Source organism: Eleutherodactylus coqui, chromosome 12 (genome assembly GCF_035609145.1).
Source record: "Eleutherodactylus coqui strain aEleCoq1 chromosome 12, aEleCoq1.hap1, whole genome shotgun sequence".
Taxonomy (NCBI): domain Eukaryota; kingdom Metazoa; phylum Chordata; class Amphibia; order Anura; family Eleutherodactylidae; genus Eleutherodactylus; species Eleutherodactylus coqui.
The window spans coordinates 122,419,272-122,444,107 of NC_089848.1; the positions used below are offsets into that span (position 1 = coordinate 122,419,272).

The 24,836-nt window shown below is 47.4% G+C and overlaps 1 protein-coding gene across 1 annotated transcript in view; it reads left to right on the forward strand.

Annotated features, from left to right (window-relative positions):
• The first annotated feature begins 536 nt into the window (after window positions 1-536).
• The window catches only part of LOC136586789 (macrophage mannose receptor 1-like), a 298,478-nt gene continuing 274,178 nt past the window's right edge, over window positions 537-24,836 (forward strand). The window contains exons 1-3 of the mRNA XM_066585016.1: window positions 537-762; window positions 16,033-16,425; window positions 16,660-16,833. Of these exons, the coding sequence (XP_066441113.1) occupies window positions 705-762; window positions 16,033-16,425; window positions 16,660-16,833 (625 nt within the window). The 5' untranslated portion in view covers window positions 537-704. The remainder of the gene's footprint in view (window positions 763-16,032; window positions 16,426-16,659; window positions 16,834-24,836) is intronic.

The following is a 24,836-nucleotide window of genomic DNA, read 5'->3' on the forward strand; positions in this document are numbered from 1 at the left end:
CCAAGATAAGCTGGGGGCTTGGGCAGAAAAATGGCAAATGATGTTCAATGTTGAAAAATGTAAGACTATGCACATGGGCAGGAGAAATGGATGTCACCAATATTCACTTAATGGGGTACCACTAGGGAAAAGTGATATGGAAAAGGATCTGGGGGTACTAGTGGATTGTAGACTAAACTGGAGTAACCAATGCCAGTCAGCTGCTGCAAAGGCAAATAAAGTGGATGACAAAAAAAAAAAACGAGAAACGTTAGCACCCTTAGAATACTGCACGCACGCTCACTTATGTTTGATTTATATTGCACTGATCTGTAATACTTCTGCTTTTCCTTTGTATGGAATTTCTCAGTAAAACAGAAGTTTTTGCTGTATCATAAATAAAAAAAAATGAATCAGTTGAGAAATAATGAAATGGTTCCTAAGAAATCCAACAATGAGCTGACTTGCAGGTCTGTCCCATGCAGGCTGATTTGTGGAGTAACATTTCCTAATCGTCATGCACAGCAGTTTGCTTATGTGTGCGGTTAGGACTGGGAGGTGCTGATTGCTATAATGCCCCATGTGATGGGATATTCCTTTATGATATAGAGCCCACACTTCTGGATGTGACGCTCTTCTCCCTGTGAACTGTTACTGGACTCTCTTGGTGCCGTTCTGTCCACACGGTTCCCATAAGAAGTGGAAAGACTAATGAGATACTTACAATGAGCGCCTCCATACTACTCATACTGCTGTACCTAATGTGGCCGTCCTGCCTGTGGGGTAAGTGACCCTTGTACTTACATCTCTTATGGAGCTGCTGTGATTTGCAGGTCACTGCTGAAGGGGCACCACAAACCTTAATATTGTTTTATAGGCATTGTATAGCGCTGTATAGGATCTGTTATTTGGACGCTGTATGCTTGTATTGTATGAACGCTGTAGGGTGTTTTTACTTTGGCGCTGTGGCACTATTGGTCTCCGTCCTATACGGTGCTTAGAAGTAGAGTGTTCAGTGTGGCTGGTTCTATATTACATGACTGCTCATAGTACAATATGTATCCACACGGGTGAGTGAGATATTGTGCATGGAAACCTGCAATTTTCGCTGCGATATAGATGCATTTTGCAAAGCAAACGCATTACATTGCTACACATATGATTTTCATGAGTGACAATTGCATATTGTTTAAATAGGGGGAAAAAAATTGCATCACATTAAAATCGCATCTGCATGCGGGTGCGATATATATATATATATATATATTTTTTTTTTTCTTTCTTCGTTAGAAAATAATGCGCGATATCACCCAAAAAAAAGGACTTGTTGCGACTTGTCGCTCCACCTAAATATACCCATTGCAAATAATAAGTTCCATTTCCGGGAGAACTTTGTGCATCTTGCAACAGACAAAACTCGTGTGAGAAAATCATCCGTATGAATACATCCTAACTGATAGGTCAGCTCTGAGGGTCTGTATATAACCAGCATAGTTTTACATGACTACTTCTGGCATCCCCAGCTAACAGTTGGTTTTGCCAGGGGAAGCCACCAGGGGAAATGTAGCATTAGATGGTGACCATTCAGATAAATGTCCATCAATGTAATACAAGGACGGCTCAAGTCTCCCAGAACAGGAACTGAAACATAGCAACTCTCTCCGTTCTGGCTCATAGAGGAGGGACCACCCTATGATGTCCGCATGCTTTAATAGGGCATATAGACAGAGGTCGTGGTCTATATCTGGCTGCACACATTACATTAAAGTGGCTGAACCCGACTGCCATCCAACAGGAGATTTGCATCAATTCTACAATGTCGCAGCAGCACTCAAGCAAATGGCTCACACCCTCAGGTGCCTTACAGCCATGGTAATGTCACGCCTCCTCAGACTGGATCCACAGTCTGCTCACTCACCCACTAATCCATTTGTAGAGAGGCAGCATTCACGGCAAGACAGATGAATAAAAAGGGAACTTTATTCCATCTGGGTTCCAATAGCATCTACAACAATGTGGACTGCACAACAAGGTAGTAGGGGCGACGTTTCGATACGGATAGGGCTTGAGAAAGATCCTATCCGGATCGAAACGTCGCCTCTACTACCTTGTTGTGTAGTCCACATTGTTGTAGATGCTATTGGAACCCTGATGGAATAAAGCTCCCTTTTTATTCATCTGTCTTGCCATGAATGCTGCCTCTCTACCAATGGATCCAAAAGGAGATGTCAGGGGACAGAGGTAATAAGCATTTTAGATATGTGACGGCATCGGATGTGGATCCACTGTGCCTCAAAATTGATTTGACTTGGGAGCTAGATACAGGTACAGTCCTGGGTGGTTTTCACTCTTTCATCCTATCAATCAGGAACTGGTCTCCGCCATGAGGTTAAGAGGCAGCAGACGCACTTGCGTGGGTTTTTCATGATGCAAGACCGAAGGTTTAGACAGGATCATAGATGTAGAACAGAGCTGGAATGCTGGCAGGCGGAGTACTTCACAATGTAGATCAAGCCAGGAGTAAGAACAGGAGGCAGACAAGGAAAGCATATTCAAATAGTGAGCCATGGTCAGGATTACAGAGGTCAGGAAAGCTGGGTGGTTCAGGCAGGGATCAAATACCAGGTCAAGCAGAAACACACTTATACCTTCACACAGTATTGAGACTGCTCAGACACCTGATTGGCAAAGTAGCACTAAGTAGGCAGGAACTGTCAGGATTGGTTGGGGATTGGAAAGCTGGGTGCATGGGCTGAACCTTTAAGACATGCGGCTTGTGGGCATGCACTTTCTTTGGGCAGCAGAGAGGGGCTGAAATGAGGACAAAGCACAGCACCTGGCACAGGTAGGAGGAGAGCATATGCTGCGCCCAACAGCAGAGACAGGTTAGGCAAGACAGTGACTGTGACTCATAATAGGACATCAGCATACATAAAATATTACTTTACTACGGGGGCTTAATATAACCCCTTAAAAGATCAGGTACGTTTCAGTTTTTGTTCACATTTTCATCCCACTTTTCCAGAAAATAACTTTTTTTTCATATTTCAGTCAAAGAATACTGTGATGGTGGATTTTCATGTGGCATTTGTATTATTTGCACTCTGGGTACTTTCCAGGGTTTTTTTGGACTTAAACAGATTTTCAATTTAGCAAATGACCAATTCTGTATTACTGGGTGGTATTACTACGGGGTCTTCACCATCCCAAACTTGGAGGATGTGAAACCAGATGTCACTCTTCTCAAACAACGGACTCAAAGAGTCAGTGGTTACTCAAACACGAGAAAGCAGAAGTGAAAAGTAAATGCCAAACTAAGGCTGGACGGTTGTAACATAAGATGTTATGTTTTCTTTCCTTACATCCTCTGAATAATTATATATTTTTGATCCCTTGATTCTTGTTATGTGATTTGTTTTTTTGTTGTCCTGTTTTTATCCCCATCTTTCAAGAGTCATATCATAATTTTTTATTTCTGTTACAGTTTTTTTTTCAGTGGGACAAGTTGTATTTTTCATTAGTACCATTTAATGTACTGCGTAATACTGAAAATTCTTGAAAACTTTTAAATCTCCGTAGATGGAGTGGAATGGAAAAAATGTAATTCTGTCATGGTCTTTTGTTTTTCTTGTTAGATTCTGTTGATCTCTATAGGGTTACCTGGCACCATGTGTTAGTCTTTGAAAGGCCCCTGGTTACATGTTTTCTTTTCCGTGAACTTTATGACATACTCCAATTTCTTGTGATACAAATATGATACATTCTCTTGCAAATACATACAGCATAAATAACGACCGAATGTGATTTTATTTGTCATAGCTAGCTATTTCATACCAATCATCTTGGGATATCTTAAGCCAAAGGGAACATTTAAGGACACAACTGTATATTGAAATCATTAAATATATTGTAGCTGTACAATTTTCATGACTTACATGTAACCTTTTCTTTCTGAACTATTTTTTTACCCTCCCCTTCCAAAAACTATGGCAAGGTACCACAACATTATGTTAAGAGATGTCTTGAGGCTTCCACAGACATTGAACTGAACCCATAGAATGATATTTATTTATACGTCTATTCACCCTGTTTAGGAAATATTAATGATAGGGTACATGCACACGGACATGTTTTTCGGACGATTTTCAGACGAAGAAATGGCACCCATTCATATGATTGTGTGTATGTACACTGGCTTTTTTTCACTTGGATTAACTGTGCAAGTAAAAATAATTTCAGCATACCCTATTCTTGTCCGATTTTTGGACAAGAGTACACATGGCAATATACTGTGTTCTGCACATTGGACAACAAACAGACAAGATGTCTGAATGCTGTTCAATGCAATTTGCGCTCGAGAATCTCGGGTGCATTTTTTTTTTTTAACAATCTTTTTTTATTGAATTTATCACAGAATGAAATTGCAGTCCCACCACATGGGTGACTGTAGGAAAGAGAAGGTCTGTTTGGGCAGAAGAGACCATAAGGCCTCCTTTGGACTCAAGTGTGCAAGGGCTTGTAGGTCTCTAAAGATCCTGTCAGCAAATTTGGACCAAAGACTTACCAGAATTTAGTCAGAAGGGGAGCCCATAAAGCAAGGTAGTGTGCAGAGTGGAGTGACCGGGAAGGGCTTTGGGGCAAGAGTAATTTTAGTGAGAAGTGGTGAAAAATTAGAGAGATAAAGATCCCCTATTTTTTTGTTAATTGCTAGAGATGAGCGAGCACCAAAATGCTCGGGTGCTCGTTACTCGGGACGAAATTATCGCGATGCTCGGGGGTTCGTTTCGAGTAACGAACCCCATTGAAGTCAATGGGCGACCCGAGCATTTTTGTATTTCGCCGATGCTCGCTAAGGTTTTCATGTGTGAAAATCTGGGCAATTCAAGAAAGTGATGGTAACGACACAGCACTGGATAGGGCAGGCGAGGGGCTACATGTTGGGCTGCATCTCAAGTTCACAGGTCCCACTATTAAGCCACAATAGCGGCAAGAGTGGGCCCCCCCCCCTCCCAACAACTTTTACTTCTGAAAAGCCCTAATTAGCAATGGATACCTTAGCTAAGCACCACACCACCTCCAACAAAGCACAATCACTGCCTGCATGACACTCCGCTGCCACTTCTCCTGGGTTACATGCTGCCCAACCCCCCCCCCCCCCCCCCATAGCGCACACCAAAGTGTCCCTGCGCAGCCTTCAGCTGCCCTCATGCCACACCACCCTCATGTCTATTTATAAGTGCGTCTGCCATGAGGAGGAACCGCAGGCACACACTGCAGAGGCTTGGCACGGCTAGGCAGCGACCCTCTTTAAAAGGGGCGGGGCGATAGCCCACAATGCTGTACAGAAGCAATGAGAAATATAATCCTGTGCCACCGCCATCAGGAGCTGCACACGTGGGCATAGCAATGGGGAACCTATGTGCCACACACTATTCATTCTGTCAAGGTGTCTGCATGCCCCAGTCAGACCGCGGTTTTTAATTCATAGACACAGGCAGGTACAACTCCCTATTGTGAAGTCCCTGTGGACCGACAGCATGGGTGGCTCCCTGGAACCCACCGGCGGTACATAAAAATATCCCATTGCATTGCCCAACACAGCTGAGGTAGTAATGTCGTGCTTAATACAGGTGGGCTTCGGCCCACACTGCATGCCCCAGTCAGACTGGGGTTCTTTAGAAGTGGAAACAGATGCATTTATAATTCCCTGTGGACCCACAGCATGGGTGGGTGCCAGGAAGCCACCGGCGGTACATAAAAATATCCCATTGCATTGCCCAACACAGCTGAGGTAGTAATGTCGTGCTTAATACAGGTGGGCTTCAGCCCACACTGCATGCCCCAGTCAGACTGGGGTTCTTTAGAAGTGGAAACAGATGCATTTATAATTCCCTGTGGACCCACAGCATGGGTGGCTCCCTGGAACCCACCGGCGGTACATAAATATATCCCATTGCATTGCCCAACACAGCTGAGGTAGTAATGTCGTGCTTAATACAGGTGGGCTTCGGCCCACACTGCATGCCCCAGTCAGACTGGGGTTCTTTAGAAGTGGAAACAGATGCATTTATAATTCCCTGTGGACCCACAGCATGGGTGGCTCCCTGGAACCCACCGGCGGTACATAAATATATCCCATTGCATTGCCCAACACAGCTGAGGTAGTAATGTCGTGCTTAATACAGGTGGGCTTCGGCCCACACTGCATGCCCCAGTCAGACTGGGGTTCTTTAGAAGTGGAAACAGATGCATTTATAATTCCCTGTGGACCCACAGCATGGGTGGCTCCCTGGAACCCACCGGCGGTACATAAATATATCCCATTGCATTGCCCAACACAGCTGAGGTAGTAATGTCGTGCTTAATACAGGTGGGCTTCGGCCCACACTGCATGCCCCAGTCTGACTGGTAATATGTACCTTAACAGTAACCTCGTTGGTGGTAATGTGGTGGTAACTGCGGACCTGGTAGCGCAGTTTTATGTAGTTGGTTTTCGGAATGTGGCCAGGATTAAGTGGGCCGTGGCGGGGGGATGGTGGTGGTGCTCTCTTGTTGTGTCGTTAAAGGTGAAATTCTTGGACTGCCACCAGACGGACCAATGCAAAGGTATTTGCCAAGAATGTTTTCATTGTTGGAGGAGGAAGGGGATGTTTTGGAGGCACTGTGTCCTCTACACGTGTCCGTGGTTATATGCACCTTAACAGTAACAGCGTTGGTGGGAAATGGCCTCGCCGCCATCATGTCTTTGTGAAGCCTCTATTTCCACACCCCAGTGACATACCATTAGCAGCGGTATAGGCAGAGCCCAGAATTATTAACATTTCAGCCGTAGCATTAGGGACAGGCCCCACTAACATATCACTAGCAGCAGTATAGGGGGAGCGCAGTCTTAGTTCCATTTCAGTAATAGTAGCACTCAAGACAGGCCCCAGTAACATTCCCATTGCAGCAGTTTAGGGAGATAACAGTCTCAGAAAAAATTGGCCATGCCCAACCAAGATGGCAGGTGAAACCCATTAATCGCTTTGGTTAATGTGGCTTAAGTGGTAACTAGGCCTGGAGGCAGCCCAGTTTAACGAAAAATTGGTTCAAGTTAAAGTTTCAACGCTTTTAAGAGCATTGAAACGTATAAAAATTGTTTAGAAAAATTATATGAGTGAGCCTTGTGGCCCTAAGAAAAATTGCCCTTTCGGCGTGATTACGTGAGGTTTCAGGAGGAGGAGCAGGAGGAGGAGGCATATTATACACAGATTGATGAAGCAGAAATGTCCCTGTTTTGGATGGTGAGAGAGAACGTAGCTTCCATCCGCGGGTGCAGCCTACGTATTGCTTAGGTATCGCTGCTGTCCGCTGGTGGAGAAGAGAAGTCTGGGGAAATCCAGGCTTTGTTCATCTTGATGAGTGTAAGCCTGTCGGCACTGTCGGTTGACAGGCGGGTACGCTTATCTGTGATGATTCCCCCAGCCGCACTAAACACCCTCTCTGACAAGACGCTAGCCGCAGGACAAGCAAGCACCTCCAGGGCATACAGCGCGAGTTCAGGCCACGTGTCCAGCTTCGACACCCAGTAGTTGTAGGTGGCAGAGGCGTCACGGAGGACGGTCGTGCGATCGGCTACGTACTCCCTCACCATCCTTTTACAGTGCTCCCGCCGACTCAGCCTTGACTGGGGAGCGGTGACACAGTCTTGCTGGGGAGCCATAAAGCTGTCCAGGGCCTTAAAGACTGTTGCACTGCCTGTGCTGTACATGCTGCTCGATCTCCGCACCTCCCCTGCTACCTGGCCCTCGGAACTGCGCCTTCTGCCACTAGCGCTGTCGGATGGGAATTTTACCATCAGCTTGTCCGCCAGGGTCCTGTGGTATAGCAACACTCTCGAACCCCTTTCCTCTTCGGGAATGAGAGTGGAAAGGTTCTCCTTATACCGTGGGTCGAGCAGTGTGTACACCCAGTAATCCGTAGTGGCCAGAATGCGTGTAACGCGAGGGTCACGAGAAAGGCATCCTAACATGAAGTCAGCCATGTGTGCCAGGGTACCTGTACGCAACACATGGCTGTCTTCACTAGGAAGATCACTTTCAGGATCCTCCTTCTCCTCCTCCTCCTCCTCCTCAGGCCATACACGCTGAAAGGATGACAGGCAAGCAGCATGGGTACCGTCAGCAGTGGGCCAAGCTGTCTCTTCCCCCTCCTCCTCATCCTCCTCATGCTCCTCCTCCTCCTGAACGCGCTGAGATATAGACAGGAGGGTGCTCTGACTATCCAGCGACATACTGTCTTCCCCCGGCTCTGTTTCCGAGCGCAAAGCGTCTGCCTTTATGCTTTGCAGGGAACTTCTCAAGATGCATAGCAGAGGAATGGTGACGCTAATGATTGTAGCATCGCCGCTCACCACCTGGGTAGACTCCTCAAAGTTTCGAAGGACTTGGCAGATGGCTGCCAACCAGGCCCACTCTTCTGAAAGGCAGATTAAACCGATGTTGCAGGGTCCGCAGGGTGGCAGCGTCCGTGTGGGACTTGCGGAAATGTGCGCAGAGCCGGCGCACCTTTCCGAGCAGGACTGACAAGCGTGGGTAGCTTTTCAGAAAGCGCTGAACCACCAAATTAAAGACGTGGGCCAGGCATGGCACGTGCGTGAGGCTGCCGAGCTGCAGAGCCGCCACCAGGTTACGGCCGTTGTCACACACGACCGTGTGGGTGCAGGCCGGGAGACGGTCATGCCTGTGTCCTGAGAGGGGGGTTGGATCTCAGTGGCAGGTTGGGGCACAGGGGGAGAGGCAGTGGTGCAAACCGGAGGCAGTGAACGGCCTTCGTCCCACCTTGTGGGGTGCTTGGCCATCATATGTCTGCGCATGCTGGTGGTGGTGAGGCTGGTGGTGGTGGCTCCCCGGCTGATCTTGGCGCGACAAAGGTTGCACACCACTGTTCGTCGGTCGTCAGGCGTCTCTGTGAAAAACTGCCAGACCTTAGAGCACCTTGGCCTCTGCAGGGTGGCATGGCGCGAGGGTGCGCTTTGGGAAACAGTTGGTTGATTATTCGGTCTGGCCCTGCCTCTACCCCTGGCCACCGCACTGCCTCTTGCAACCTGCCCTGCTGCTGCCCTTGCCTCCCCCTCTGAAGACCTGTCCTGAGTAGGCGTTGCAAACCAGGTGGGGTCAGTCACCTCATCGTCCTGCTGCTCTTCCTCAGAATCCTCTGTGCACTCCTCCCTCGGACTTACTGCCCTTACTACTACCTCAGTGATAGACAACTGTGTCTCATCGTCATCGTCCTCCTCACCCACTGAAAGGTCTTGAGACAGTTGCCGGAAGTCCCCAGCCTCATCCCCCGGACCCCGGGAACTTTCCAATGGTTGTGCATCAGTGACGATAAACTCCTCTGGTGGGAGAGGAACCACTGCTGCCCAATCTGAGCAGGGGCCCGAGAACAGTTCCTGGGAGTCTTCCCGCTCCTGAGCATGTGTCATTGTAGTGGAGTGAGGAGGCTGGGAGGAAGGAGGAGCAGCAGACAGAGGATTCGGATTTGCAGCAGTGGACGGCGCAGAACTGTGGGTGGACGATAGGTTGCTCGAAGCACTTTCTGCCATCCACGACAGGACCTGCTCACACTGCTCATTTTCTAATAAAGGTCTCCCGCGTGGACCCATTAATTGTGCGATGAATGTGGGGACGCCAGAAACGTGCCTCTCTCGTAATCGCGTAGCAGTCGGCTGCGATACACCTGGATCAGGAGTTCGGCCTTTGCCCACACCCTCACTTGGCCCTCCGCGTCCTCGGCCACGTCCACGTCCTCTAGGCCTACCCCTACCCCTCAGCATGCTGTATTACCAGTGATTTGATTTCCCAGGCAGGAAATAAATTGGCGCAAGCCTGCTGTTAAACTTAGCTGGCTGCGTATGATTTTTTTTACGTTCTCCACCCAGCACACACGTACCCAGAACGCTGAGGACTGTCAGAGGCAGGCCAAATAGAATAGTAGTTGTTGCCCTTTTTTTTTTCAAGGAAAGGCCCACTGCGTATATTCAATCAATAATAAATTTGTTGTGGCCCTGCAAATGTGTCACAGAACTGCAGTGTTGCAGAGTTATTAACTACAGCAGAGCGGTGATTTCCCAGGCAGGAAATAAATTGGCGCAAGCCTGCAGGCCAAATAGAATGTTTTCCCTTTTTTTTCAAGGAAAGGCCCACTGCGTATATTCAATCAATAATAAATATGTCTTCTGGCCCTGCAAATGTGTCACAGAACTGCAGTGTTGCAGAGTTATTAACTACAGCAGAGCGGTGATTTCCCAGGCAGGAAATAAATTGGCGCAAGCCTGCAGGCCAAATAGAATGTTTTCCCTTTTTTTTCAAGGAAAGGCCCACTGCGTATATTCAATCAATAATAAATGTCTTCTGGCCCTGCAAATGTGTCACAGAACTGCAGTGTTGCAGAGTTATTAACTACAGCAGAGCGGTGATTTCCCAGGCAGGAAATAAATTGGCGCAAGCCTGCTGTTAAACTTAGCTGGCTGCGTATGATTTTTGTTTACGTTCTCCACCCACCACACATGTACCCAGAACGCTGAGGACTGTCAGAGGCAGGCCAAATAGAATATTTTCCCTTTTTTTTCAAGGAAAGGCCCACTGCGTATATTCAATCAATGATAAATATGTCTTCTGGCCCTGCAAATGTGTCACAGAACTGCAGTGTTGCAGAGTTATTAACTACAGCAGAGCGGTGATTTCCCAGGCAGGAAATAAATTGGCGCAAGCCTGCTGTTAAACTTAACTGGCTGCGTATGATTTTTGTTTACCTTCTCCACCCACCACACACGTACCCAGAACGCTGAGGACTGTCAGAGGCAGGCCAAATAGAATGTTTTCCCTTTTTTTTCAAGGAAAGGCCCACTGCGTATATTCAATCAATAAAATATGTCTTCTGGCCCTGCCTACACAATTCTTTCCCTGTAGTATTACTGCAGGGCGCAATGCTCTGCACGGCCGATTTGGAAAAAAAAAAAATGTGCAACACTGCTAACTGCAGCCTCCACACTACTGCACACTGTTAGATGTGGCCCTAAGAAGGACCGTTGGGGTTCTTGAAGCCTACACTAACTCCTAACATTCTCCCTGCCTAACCACCACTTCTGTCCCTGTAGTATTACTGCAGGGCGCAATGCTCTGCACGGCCGATTTGGAAAAAAACAAATATGCACCACTGCAAAAGGCAGCCTCCACAGTAGTGCACACTGTTAGATGTGGCCCTAAGAAGGACCGTTGGGGTTCTTGAAGCCTACACTAACTCCTAACGCTCTCCCTACAGCAGCTCCGGCACCAGCAGCACTGTCCCTCAGCTATCTCACAAGGCATCTGAGGCGAGCCGCGGGAGGGGCCGACTTTTATACTCGGGTGACATCTGATCTCCCCAGCCACTCACAGCAGGGGGGTGGTATAGGGCTGGAACATCACAGGGGGAAGTTGTAATGCCTTCCCTGTCTTTCAATTGGCCAGAAAAGCGCGCTAACGTCTCAGACAGGAAACTGAAAGTAACCCGAACATCGCGTGGTACTCGTTACGAGTAATGAGCATCCCGAACACGCTAATATTCGCCCGAGCATCAAGCTCGGACGAGTACGTTCGCTCATCTCTATTAATTACACACCCAGAAAATCAATTGCTGAGTTGGACCAAGAGAGTTGGGAGTTGGTTTCTACGATTCTGCAACGGCTTAGGGGGGATAGAAACATTTAAGAATGTTGATTTGGCAAAGTTACTTTTAAAGTTGGAAAGGCTTCCAAACTTACTTCCAGCTTAGGGAGACCCATCTCTGGGGCTGTAATCAAAAATACAATATCGTCTGTGAATGCAGCAGTAGACAGCTTCTGCCCCTCCAAGGCCAGGCCCTGTATTTCAGGGTCTAACCTGACACTCTGAAGCAAAGCTTCCAAGGCAAGAATAAAGAGAATAGTGGAGAGTGGGCAGCCTTGGCGGGTGCCATTTCAGATGTCAAACGGCAGGGACAGGGTGTCATTAATTTTCAGTCTGGCATAGGGTTCAGAGTATAAAGAAAAGATGGCTGAAATAAAGAGCAGGGGAAAATTGAGCTGGAGAAGAATGGTATGCATATAAAGCCAATTGACCCTATCAAATGCCTTTTCGGCATCAGTGCTTACTAGGGCTAGGGGTATTCCTTTTAATTAAGCATAATGCATAGTATGAAAAATACAGAAGTAATTATCTCTTCCCTCCCTTCCCTTTACAAACCCCGCTTGCTCTCTATCAATCAGGTTTAGGATGAGATCCTCCAGCTGTTTAGCAATGAGTTTGGCCCACAACTTGACATCCAGATTTATGAAAGAGATGGGTCTATAACTGCCACACATCTCTGGGTCTTTATTCTTCTTATGGATAAGTGTGATATGAGCTTCTTGTGCCTGCCTCAGGAGGGCATCCTCCCGCAGGAGGGAATTAAAGAGTTCAGTCAGGTGAGGTACTAGTGAAGACCGGAAGGACTTATAATAGATAAGAGGGAGGCGTTCTGGGCTGGGACTTTTTCCGGGAGAGAGAGTCCAAAAGTCTCTCCACCTCTGGTTTGCGAAACCAGGGCCTTCTAGGAAGCAGACACTTCATCGTCCAAGTTGGGCAGTCGCAGGTCCTTTAAAAAATCATCAATCTGACTCCTAGTTCCATATAATCTATGTGACCATAGATTATATAGCTGGGAATACAATCTCTGGAATTCCTTAGCTATATCTCGGGTGGACGTAACCGAGGATCCCATCCGAGTTTTTATTGAATTGATCTGGTTTCTAGTATGGGCTTTCTTAATTAGCGCTGACATATATTTACTTAAGCGGTTACCTTGAGGATAGACTACATGTTTAAGATGGAGATATCTTTTGTTGAATCTAGATTCCAGACAGAGCTTCAGATCCTTTCTTACTGCTATCAATTTTTCTAGGTTCTCCTTGTTAAGAGAGAGCTTATCGACATATTCTAGTTTAGCAATTTGGGTCAAGCATTCGTCTATGTCTTTTTGTTGAATTTTTTTTTCCTGTAGCCTAGCACAATCAAAAGGCCTCTTACAAAAGCCTTATGTGCTTCCCAAACTAGAGGCACGGTTTGGTCCTTAAACAGGTTTAGCTGGAAGAATTCTTCTACTTGTTTAAGAAGACAGGCTCTATCTTCTGCAGAGTCTAAGAGAGAGGCGTTTAGTCTCCATCTCCATTCACAGGGAACAATACCTAAGGGAAGGAGGTTCACGTGTAGCGGGGCATGTTCAGATATTGTTATGGGGTCTATATTTGAGTTGGACAGGGAAAGCAAAAGGGTGGAGGAAACGAGGTATGGACTTGAGAGAAATAAGTATAATCCTTGACGGAGGGGGAAAGTTGGCGCCACGCATCCACAACCTTCAGCTCTGATAAGCATCAAATGAGTTTCCTCAGCTTAATATTGGAGACCTGAGAACGTCCCGTTGATGAATCCTGCAGGGTGGTCAAAGTAACATTGAAATCCCCACCTAGCAAAATGGAACCCACTACAAACTCTCTAAGTGTCTCCAACTGCTCAACAAGCTAAGTGACTTGGTTAGTGTTGGGAGTGTACAGATTTGCCACAGTAAGCTTAGTGCTATTGATCAAGCCCCTCAGAAAGAGGACTCTACCTTCTCCGTCAGCATACTAGGCATCGCAGCAGAATGTGATGGAGTTGTGGAAAATGATTTAGACCCCCTTTGATACAGACGTCAGGTGTGGGTTGTGGAATCCCTGTGTGAATTGTCTGCCCGGAAAGTCTAGGCATTTACCCCTCTTAAAATGAGTTAAGATGATTTTGGTACCATACTTTCTCAGGAACTGAGCCACGTTATGTCTCTTGAAAGGCGAGTTCAAGCCTCTAACATTGAGCAAGGTAAGACAGGGGTGGTCACCCATGATAGATCACGCCGGATGAAGTTCAGGACACCAGCAAATAATCTAATAAAAAAGATCTGAGTTATTAGAAAGAGTTTCCTAAGTACAGTCCTCTGCTTGCGCTGTAGAGTCCACTTCAGGGAAAAGGAGGGGGGATATCAGTGGGGAAAACACTGAGGCTAATGGGAGGGGAAAACAAGACGCAGAGAATTGGGGAAAAAAGCAAAGAAAGATCGATAAAGATAAAGAAAAGACCAAAATGTCCCAAGATGGTCAATGAGGGTGTCATGTAATACAAGGTTGCCTCACTCAGGGTAAGGCAAGATTGGAGCGCTGCAGGCGAACCAATCAAAAACGATTGTATACACAAAGCCTGCTCTGTCAGGCACCGACTAGGACTTGAAGAATACAATGGAAAGGCATTTATAGAAAACCTCCTTAGAGGAGAAAGAGGGAGAACACGGAGAAAACTTCTATATGCCATTTAAACAATGTCCCCAACAGCGGAGACAGGGAAATGACCCTCATCAGGCAAGGTGGAAAGACCACTGCAAAGTGAGCACTAATGGTCCTTTTAACCGGAATCGACCCCCTTAGGTCGACCAGACACCCCATAATAAGAGAGTTTAAGTCCTGCATAGAACCTGGAGTGTCCCTAAAGGTAATACAAGCAAGAGAAGAGTGGATACAGTCTTGGAATCATCATTCGCCACCCGGAGTAGTGTCTCAACTTTTTTTCTTCTTGCCTTTGGGAGATTTTGAGCTTCCCGCTATATTCTAGGCTGTGGGGGTGACCAACTTGAGTGGGAGCCAGCAAGGGAGGTCCACAGGCTCTAAATCAAGGAGTTGCCAGCATGCTTGCAGGTCTTCTGAAGCACGGATGTTTAACCTCCGACCCCTGTGTGTAATTCACAAGCCAAAGGGGAACAGCCAGGCATATTTGATTTCTTTTGCCCTCAGCACATCCAGGAGGGGATGTAGAAGCCAACGTTTAGCCAGGGTAGAAGGAACAAGGTCCTGAAAAATTTGAAGAGGAGCATCAGCATAATTCAGGTCTCTGCGGTTTTTGGCAGCTCTTAGAATGGCAAACGCATCCTGAAAAGAGAGAAGTTTGCATATAACGTCTCTCGGGGGCTCCGAAGCTGCGGGGGGGCTTGATACGGCAAAGGCACTTATCCCTCTTCTATAGCTTCAAAAGTCCTCTCCTTCTTTGACTCAGTGGATGCATAGAGTTGACTTAGCCTGTAAATTGGAGGAACTATCCAGCTGGTCGAGGGCAACCATGACAGATTCCTAGTGACATAGAATCCTTGGTGCGAAGTGAGAGTTAGTTTGTAGAGTAAATGCCTATCTCATTCTTAGATATGGGGAGTTGCGTGTCCTCACCTCCCTGTCATGCTCGACTATGTGCGATTATGTAGGACTTATCTATAGCTTGACTCGATCCTTGGATGGGATTGGAGTTTCGGACCTTTAAAAGGCTTTTGCACTACGAAGGCCACATACCATTATTTTCTAGGTCTCCATGTAGATTTCATCTGCACTCTCCCCTCCCCCCCCCCACCACTCTCCTCCCTTAATGTCACTGTCTGTCTTTTCTCCTTTTAATTCTCTAATTATTTTAAGTTGATGTTAGTTTATTTGAATATATTAGATCTTTTGTGCTTATTGAGCTCAGCGGACTCTTTTACTTGCATGTGATCTGTGTTGAATATGTGTTTTTTTCATTATTGTATTGATGGAAAATCTTAATAAAAACGGATTTGGAAAAAAAAAACAGAATGAAACTGCAGGTTACATTAAAATTAATTCAGGTTGAAAGACCTGGAAGAGGCAGGAATACGCAGGTCCCTAATAGGAATTCTAAGTTGAATTACTTGTCAACATAAAGTTGCAATTAGATTTGTATTATTTAAGTACATAAAGTCATTATTTTCCTGCAACAATAATATTTTGGATTTAAGACAAACAAAACAGAAAACAAATAAGGTAATAAGGTAACCGATTAAGGCAATCGTGTCTAAAAGATTCTGTCGCTGTTATATCAAGTGCAACTTTTTGATCTCCCGAGTGCATGTACCCTAACCTGCAAGAAATAATCCAATTTTAGAATAAAATTGCAGTTAAAGTTATTAATATAAAGTCACCTTGTTTTTTAGGTTTTAAAACCTTTTTAGTCTACAATGACGCCTGCAAGCAATGTCTACAAGCAGAGGATTCTGCACTCGTCATGGCCGAATGTAATGAGAATTCCATTATGCAGAAATTTCAATGGATTTCTGAAGATCAGCTCATAAATGTGGGGACAGAAAAATGCTTATCTGTATCATCTGTAGCAGAACAGTCAGCAGTGACGCTGAACACGTGTGATGGCAAGAGTGACCTCCAAAAGTGGGAATGTAAAAATGAGACCTCGTTTGGAGTCCTTAAAGGTGATCTGTACATGACCTACAGCGATAACAAAAAACTGGTCCTGTCTTTTGGGACAGGAGATTCGAGCCGATGGCATATCCATTCATCGAAGGACGATTTATGTGTTAAATCTTATGAAGGTAAGGAGGATGTTATCATTGTCATTTAGTGGCCATAGTACCTTATTTTTACCAGCAATTAACATTGCTAGTAAAAGGTAAATACCGGCATCAGTCTCTTGAAATTACTGGTTGGCCCAGTTGGTCACCAGCCGGGTAACAACCCTAGATGGAGACTCCTATCCAAATCTGAACAGAGACATATACATTAGGTATTCTAACTTGAGAGCAATGATACAATATGCTTTTCCACAGAAATATATACTTTAAAAGGAAATAGTAACGGGCGGCCCTGCAAGTTCCCTTTCAAGTTCAACCACAAAATTTATGTAGATTGTATAATCGCTGGACAACCCGATGGACTACTCTGGTGCTCCACCACTTCAGATTACGACACGGACCAGCTGCATGGATTTTGTCCATCTACATGTAAGTGTTACAGTAGTTTACACTAGTTTTGTAGCTATATTTGATATCAATTCAAAATATTCATACTGTCAAGATTGATGTGAAAGGTGGAAATGTATGTAAGGAGTCTTTGCTGTTGGCTCATTTTCAGATAAGCTAATTCACACCAACATTGTACACAGGTTCTGATTAGAGATGAGTGAACGTACTCGTCCGAGCTTGATGCTCGCTCGAGTATTACCGTGCTCGAGATGCTCGTTACTCGAGACGAGCACCACGCGGTACTTGAGTCAATTCCATTTCCTTCCCTGCATGTTTAGTGGCATTTTCTGCCCAATAGACATGCAGGGAAGGCATTACAACTTCCTCCTGTGACGTTCCAGCCCTATCCCACCCCCCTGCAGTGAGTGGCTGGTGAGATCAAGTGACCGCCGAGTATTTAAAGCGGTCCCGCCTGCGGCTCGCCTCAGACACACACTGGCAGGGATTAGGGAGAGTGCTGTTCCTACTGTTCCTGCTATAGGGGGAGTGTTAGGCTACTGTTTGCGTCTTCAAGAACCCCAACGGTCCTTCTTAGGGCTACATGTGACCGTGTGCATTACTGTTGGGCTGCTGGGAGCAGTTTTGCACAATTTTTTTTTTTTCATCTTGGGCTGTGCAGACTATTGCATTCTCAGTCTGCAGTCAATTATACAGAGTATAGGGGCAGTACTGATGAGGCAGGGACAGTGGTATTGTAGAATCCTGTCAACAAATACCCCAACGGTCCTTCTTTGGGAGCTGTAGTGGCTCACTATTACCCAGCTAGGCCTTTTTGCAGCCTTGCGTATATTTTTTTTCGTACTGCAGTGTGCGTTACATAACCGCTGTGATCCTCCAACTGCAGGCCAATAATTGCATAATTTTTTACACCGCTCTGTGCGTCCCGTCAATTACACGCACAGTGTGCGGCGACAACCCCTGATAGAGGGAAAGACATACACACACTATCTAGGCTGTTTGTTTTTTCAAAAAAATTTGAAAAAAAGCTCCTTCTTAGGGCTACCTGTGACCGTGTGCATTTTACTGCGTAGCCGCTGGGAGTTGTAGTGGCTCACTATTACCCAGCTAGGTCTTTTTGCAGCCTAGCGTATAATTTTTTGCGGACTGCAGTATGCGTTACATAACCGCTGTGATCCTCCAACTGCAGGCCAATAATTGCCTAATTTTTTACACCGCTCTGTCTGCTCTATTTGTAATACACCATGCTGAGGGGTAGGGGTAGGGCTCGAGGATGTGGACATGGGCGAGGATGCGGAGGTCCAAGTGAGGGTGTGGGCACAGGCCGAGTTTCTGGTCCAGGTGAATCGAAGTCGGCTGCTGCGGGATTTGGAGAGTGTAAGCCGTGTACCGGGGTGGGCTCCCCAGGATACAGTGAAGTCACAGACAAGGGAAACGTCTCTGACACCAGTTCAGGTGCAATCCAAATTTTACTAAAGCATTGTTGCCCACGTGACCACAAACAATAGGTAACCCGACAAAACTCACATACACTCAGCCAGATGGCTGAGGCCCTTGTGCTGTGCAGCGCTGTACTCCCCAAAGGGCACTACTATAATAGACTATGCTTTTACCTAACGGGCAGGCCTAAATAAACCTGCCCCTTGTTACCTAATATTACCGCTACTAAGGAACAAAGGAAAGGGAGAGTGATCTGAGTACCGGCGGTGCAGCACAACAGCTTACAAGCTTACACACACTAACTCTATCCCCCCAGACCCAATACAATATGGAACATGTATAAAGAACAGCGGCTATATAGCCAGGTGAATGTTCTCCAGAAGCTTCTTACTGACGGCTGGTTGTGGCCAGCCAGCCACTATGCCGATCCCGCTGAAGTGTGGCCTGACACGGTCCATAACCCTACCTAATCTAATTACAGGCCAAAACCCAGTCCCAAGTAACTTGGCGCCAAAATATGGTGTCTTGCGTCCACGTAGACCAGTCTGCTGTATGATCAGCCAAAAAGTCTAGACTGATGACAGGCTCCTCCAGAAAAGGGTGCGGTACCACAGAGAGCCGTTACTCACTTCTTCAGCGGCATCCAGTATTGTACACACAATAGCCAGTCTGGCTCTGGTTGTTCAGCAACATCCCCGGCAGCAAGTCTTCTCCCATCCAGCAGGCATCTGGTCAAAATCTGAATCCGCTGCAACTCTGGTCCCTTCAGGATACGACCTCCTTCCCTCTTCCGCAGCTCCACTCAGATGGCTCCCTCGACCAACTGTCACCTCAGTGTATGCACGCTTTTTATTTTTTCTCTTCCCGTGCGTACGCTGTCACCAGGCAACGGGTGCTCCAATCACAGGCTACCATGGTCCTGTCACCTCACAGCTTGACCAAAATGTTTTCTGTAGAACAGCGACCTGTTGTGGACAAATAATAAAACACACAGTAGTGGACTATTAACAGTAACAAGAACAATGTACACATATTGGAGGCTGTCTCACCCTCTCACATGCCACCCCACTAGAGGTTGATGCCCCCGGCAACCTTCCCCAAACAAACTCGTCCTGCGCATAGCGCAGTGAAGGTACGCCAGCGTTGGACCTAGTCGTCCTACGCAGAGTCGTAGAGTCGAGGCAGTTGGGCACAGTCACTGAAGAATGCGCTGCTGATTGTGTAGCTCCCTCCCTGGGTGTCGGATTTGTCTGAACTGGAACCTCCTCCGGTATAGGGACTGAGATGACCCTGCTTTCTTCTTCTAAGGGAGGTTCCCTAGTACTCATGGCGGGGGTAGACACCTCCTTCTCAGCTACGGCCTCTTCAAAGTTACAACGTCTTAACATATTATGGTGCAAACTCCGCGAGGGTCCCCCAGTTCCTACTGGCTCTACTTCATAAACTGGTATGTCAGGATCTACCCTGCGCTTCACCATATACGGAACCTCCTCCCATCACCCATCCAACTTTCCAGATGGCCTCTTGGCCCTGACTAACACTCGGTCACCCGGAGTGAACTCATCTCTCTTCACTGGTCTTGAGTTTGGATGCACCACTTGCCTCAGGCGTTCTCCCACAACCCTGTGCACCGCTCTCAACTGACGGCGGTGTTCTTGTACCCATGCGGTAGTATTCCTCGGGGGTGGCCCCATCGGGTCGGGCATGTGGAGATCCTCAATCTCCTGGCCTGCTCTCCCAAACATCAGCATATGTGGAAAGTAACCTGTGGTGTTGTGCACCCTGTTATTATAAGCCCACATCAGCTCGGTCAAATACTCTGGCCAACGAGCCTTTTGGCTATCCTCCAAAGTTCGCAGCATCTGTATCAAGGTGCGGTTGAACTGTTCGCACGCCCCATTCCCTTGGGGGTGGTATGGGGTCATGCGGGAACGTTCATTCCCATAGAGCTGATACAACTCGCCCATCAGAGTACCCGGGAAACAAGCCCCTTGATCGGAATGAATTCTCTGTGGACACCCAAACACCTGTATAAAATGTTTACAAACTGCTTTTGCGGCCGATTCCGCCGTTTGATCTCTGGTGGGTATGGCCACTGCATATTTAGTGAAATGGTCTGTCATGACTAAACAGTAGGAATGTCCTGAGGTAGAGTACCCAATCTGCACATAGTCAATCATCAAAATCTCTAGGGGGGCAGATGTACTGATAGATTGTATAGGAGCCCATTCTTCTGGACCCTTACTCAGTCCACAGGGCCGACACTTGAGACAGGCCTCAGTCACCATGTCTCCCAAGTCAGGGCAATACACCAATCGCTGGAGCCATTTGTATGTCTTATCGCTCCCGAAATGGGCACCCCTGTCATGGGCCTCCCGGTCTGCTGCCGGCCCCAGCAACATGGGAATGACAATCTGTTGTCGGTACTGCAACGCTGACTGTAGGTATATGGTTCTGCACAGGACCCCCTGGACAACGCTCAATTTATCCCACTGTTTTAGCAGGCTTTGACCCTCTGGAGTTAATCTGGCGCGCTCTTCAGGCCGAGGCCATATTTTGCTCCGGACCCACTGCTTCACTTTCTTTTGGTCCGGGCAGCTGTTTTGGACTCTCTCCCAATCTGCTAACGTCTTTCCCAACACCATCGGCATTCCCGAAGCCACCCCACTGGAATGTGTTATGTTCTGGAAAGTGGGCGCTCTGCCAAGATCGGGGATTTCGATGCCCTCTAGCTCCTCATCACCACTCTGGGTCGGCAATCCTACTGGAACTCGGGAAAGTGCATCCGCGTTGCCATTTTCTCCCCTCGACCGGAACCGGATACGATATTGGTACTTGGAGAGGCGAGCCATCCATTTCTGTTCAAGAGCCCCTAGCTTGGCATTCTCCAAGTGTGCTAACGGGTTATTGTCCGTCATCACAGTCAATTCGGCACCCGTCAGGTACTCCGCAAACCTTTCGGTCATGGCCCACACCAGTGCCAAAAGTTCCAACTTAAAAGAGCTATAGTGGTCGGGATTGCGCTCCGACTCCCTTAAAGACCGGCTGCCATAAGCAATCACTCTTTCATTTCCCTCTTGAATTTGAGACAGCACGGCCCCCAGACCATGCAGGCTTCCGTCAGTGTACAAGAACCGGGTGTCAAACCGTGCATAAGCCAGGATCGGGGCACTGGTTAGAACCTTCTTTATCGCCTCGAAAGCCTCTTGTTGCCATGACCCCCACTCAATGGGGCGATTCTTGGGTCCTCCGGCCGTGCCTCTCAGCAGCTCATTTAGCGGACTAGCCAGGTGAGCAAACTTGGGTATGAACCTTCGGTAATACCCGGCCAACCCCAGAAAGGCCTACACCTCCCGTAAGGTCTTTGGTCGGGGCCACTGTTGGATGGCCTGTACCTTACTGGTAGTCGGCTGCACCCCCTCTGAGGTAACAACACGCCCAAGGTACTCTATCTGCTGCTTGAACAGTTGGCACTTTTTGGGCAACGCAGCCACTTATAGAGGGAATGTGATATACACACTATACAGCCTGTATTCTTTGACCAAAAAAACTAAAAGCTTCTTGGTTGGGCTACCTTTGACCGTTTAAATTTTACTGGGTCTCTGGTGGGAGGTTAAGTCCATCACTATTGCACAGTTAGGCCTGTTTGCGGCCTTCCTGACTATTTTTTTTCTGCCTGGAGTTTGCCTTACTATAACGCTCTCAGCAACAAATCTACGCACATAATTCCAAGATTATTTACACCGGCCTGTGTCTGCACTGAATTTGATGCTCAGCGTACGGCCAACACAGGTACTTATAGAGGGAAAGTGATATACACAGTATATAGCCTGTCTTCTTTTTAAAAAAAAACGCAAAAAGCTCCTTCGTTGGGCTACCTCTGACCGTCTACATTTTACTGGGTGCCTGGTGGGAGTTTTTGTACATCACTATTGCATAGCTAGGCCTGTTTGCGGCCTTCCTTCCATTTTTTTTTTGCCTGGAGTTAGCGTAACGATTCCGCTCTCTTCGTGAAAGTGTACGCATATAATTCCATAATTATTTACAGCGGTCTGTGTCTGTTCTATTCGTAATACACCATGCTGAGGGGTAGGGGTCGAGGATGTGGACGCAGGCCAGGATGCGGAGTTCTAAGTGAGGGTGTGGGCACAGGCCGAGTTCCTGGTCCAGGTGTATCCCAGCCGGCTGCTGCGGGCTTAGGAGAGAGGCAAGTTTCTGGGGTCCCCAGCTTCATATCACAATTTATGGATCCACGTGGTAGACCTTTATTGCAAACAGAGCAGTGTGAGCAGGTCCTGTCATGGATGGCAGAAAACGCGTCCAGCAATGTATCAGGCACCCAGTCTTCTACGCAGTCCACTGCTGAAACTCTGAATCCTCTGGCTGCTGCTCCTCCTTCCTCACAGCCTATACTGCTGCTACAAAAATGGTACTGGGGTCTGCATATGCTTCTGCTACATTAATGTTACAGGGGTCTGCTGATACTGCTGCTACAGAAATGTTACAGGGGTCTGCCTATACTGCTGCTACAGAAATGTTCCTGGGGTCTGTTTATACCTTTGCTACAGGAATGTTACAGCGGTCTGTCTATACTATGGCTGCACTAAGTCTTCCCATCGTGGTGTTTTACCTATGTGGCACAAATAATACAGTGACTAACTAGGCCAGAATTGCTGGCCGAGGCCAAGTTGCTTGGCGGGGCGAAACTCTCCCATGGTTGGGCACTCCGATTTCTTCCTGTGTAATACCATCTTTGTGCACTTACAGCATAGGCTAGGCCAAGGAAATCAAAGACTGCCCCTTCCAGTGTTGAGCTATCTATGTTGCGACACATGGATTTCCCGTTGCTATGTAACTCAGGGCACCTTGGGTCACAAAGGTGGAGGCTTGGAACCAAGCCTGACCCTGGGCCCGCTAACGTGCTTCCCACACAGGCTATAGCGGTTCCTGGTCATGGTGTCTTGGGCTTGTAATGCCACCTCCTCCTCCTGCTTGGGGTCAGGGGATCAGCACTGGGCATCATGTATTTTCTCCCGTGTTACCACAGCTATCTGAGACACTGGTTTGGGCCAAAGAAGAGGAGCGTTACTGCGTTGATGAGACCTTCACAGCTGCGCTAGCATCGGAGTCCGCTCTATGCCCACGATTGCTGAGGGTGTGTGCAGAGGCCTATGTACTCGGCACAGTGAAAGTCTGGCATGTTTGGGCACTATCATTTCTTAATGTTTATTACTGTCTTTGGGTTCCTTCGGCTCGCCTACGCTGTGGGTGCACAAAGACTTCCCATAGCAGTGATTTACCTGTCCGGCACAAAGTCACTGACTGACTTGGGTAGGGTGCATAGTGCAGATGGCTTTCCCCTTGCGGTGTCGATAGAGCTATCCGACACCTAGACAGAATGAATACTGTGTTGGCACATGGACTTCCCATTGCTATGTCAGTCGCGGCACCTTGGGTCTCACAAGGTGTTTGCTGGGACCGAGCCTGGCCAAGGGCCTGCTCACATCCTTCCCACACAGGCTACAGCAGGCCCTGGTCATGGTTTCCTGGCCTTGTAAGGCCACCTCCTCCTCCTGCTTGGGGTCAGGGGATCAGCAATGCGCATCATGAATTTTCTCTCGTGTTACCACAGTTATCTGAGAAACTCGTTTGGGCCAAAGGAGAGGAGTGTAACTGCATTAATGAGACGTTCACTGCTGTACTAGCATCGGAGTCCGCTCTATAAATCGCTTCTGCAAACCACGCCCCCCCATGTGACCTCGATGACGGGGGACGGAACGTGCTTCCCAGGGTGGAACGCACGCACACCAGGGAACCTGCCGTATGACGCGGCTGAGCTCCAGGGAATCCCGCCTTCCACAGAACGTGCTTCCCAGGGTGGAATGCACGCACATCAAGGAACCTGCCGTATGACGCGGCTGAGCTTCAGGTAACCCCGCCTCCCATAGACGCACACGCTTGATCGGCGTTCAGTACGGGGCAGGAACGAAACCAGATGTATCGCATTGAGACATAGGATTAAGGTTTGTCATTTGTGTATTTATATGTGTAATGAAATGTATGTTTTTTGAGCTTGATAAAGGCATTAGTTGATGCTGAAACGCGTTGCTTTGATTGTCCATGTAAATGGTATTTGGGAATAAAAACTTTGCTTGCTATGAACGGTGATTCCTAGAAGCTTATTCCCATTTTTTGCAAAGGGTTACGGTGTAGCGCAGCTAATAAGGTTTTTTCTGCTACTACTTGATTTTTTCTTCCCCATCTGCTGCATGTTGGGGCACTTCCTTAAGCTGCTGCTCTCCAGAAAAGCCATGATGAATGTTTAATAATGCATTCAGAAGTTTTTTCTGGATAAGACTGAAGACCCTCTGGTAAAGAAATTTGTGAAAAGCGAACTTGGATTACTGGTGCAGGCGGAAAACAATTGGTAATTGTTGCTACGCCTGACACCTGGTAAGTAGAATTTTTTATTATTGCTATTTTTTCCTCCCTATGGCTATGGCGCCATCCCTAATTTTTATTTCTACAAGGTATTTGCTGGGACCGAGCCTGGCCAAAGGCCCGCTCACATCCTTTCCACACAG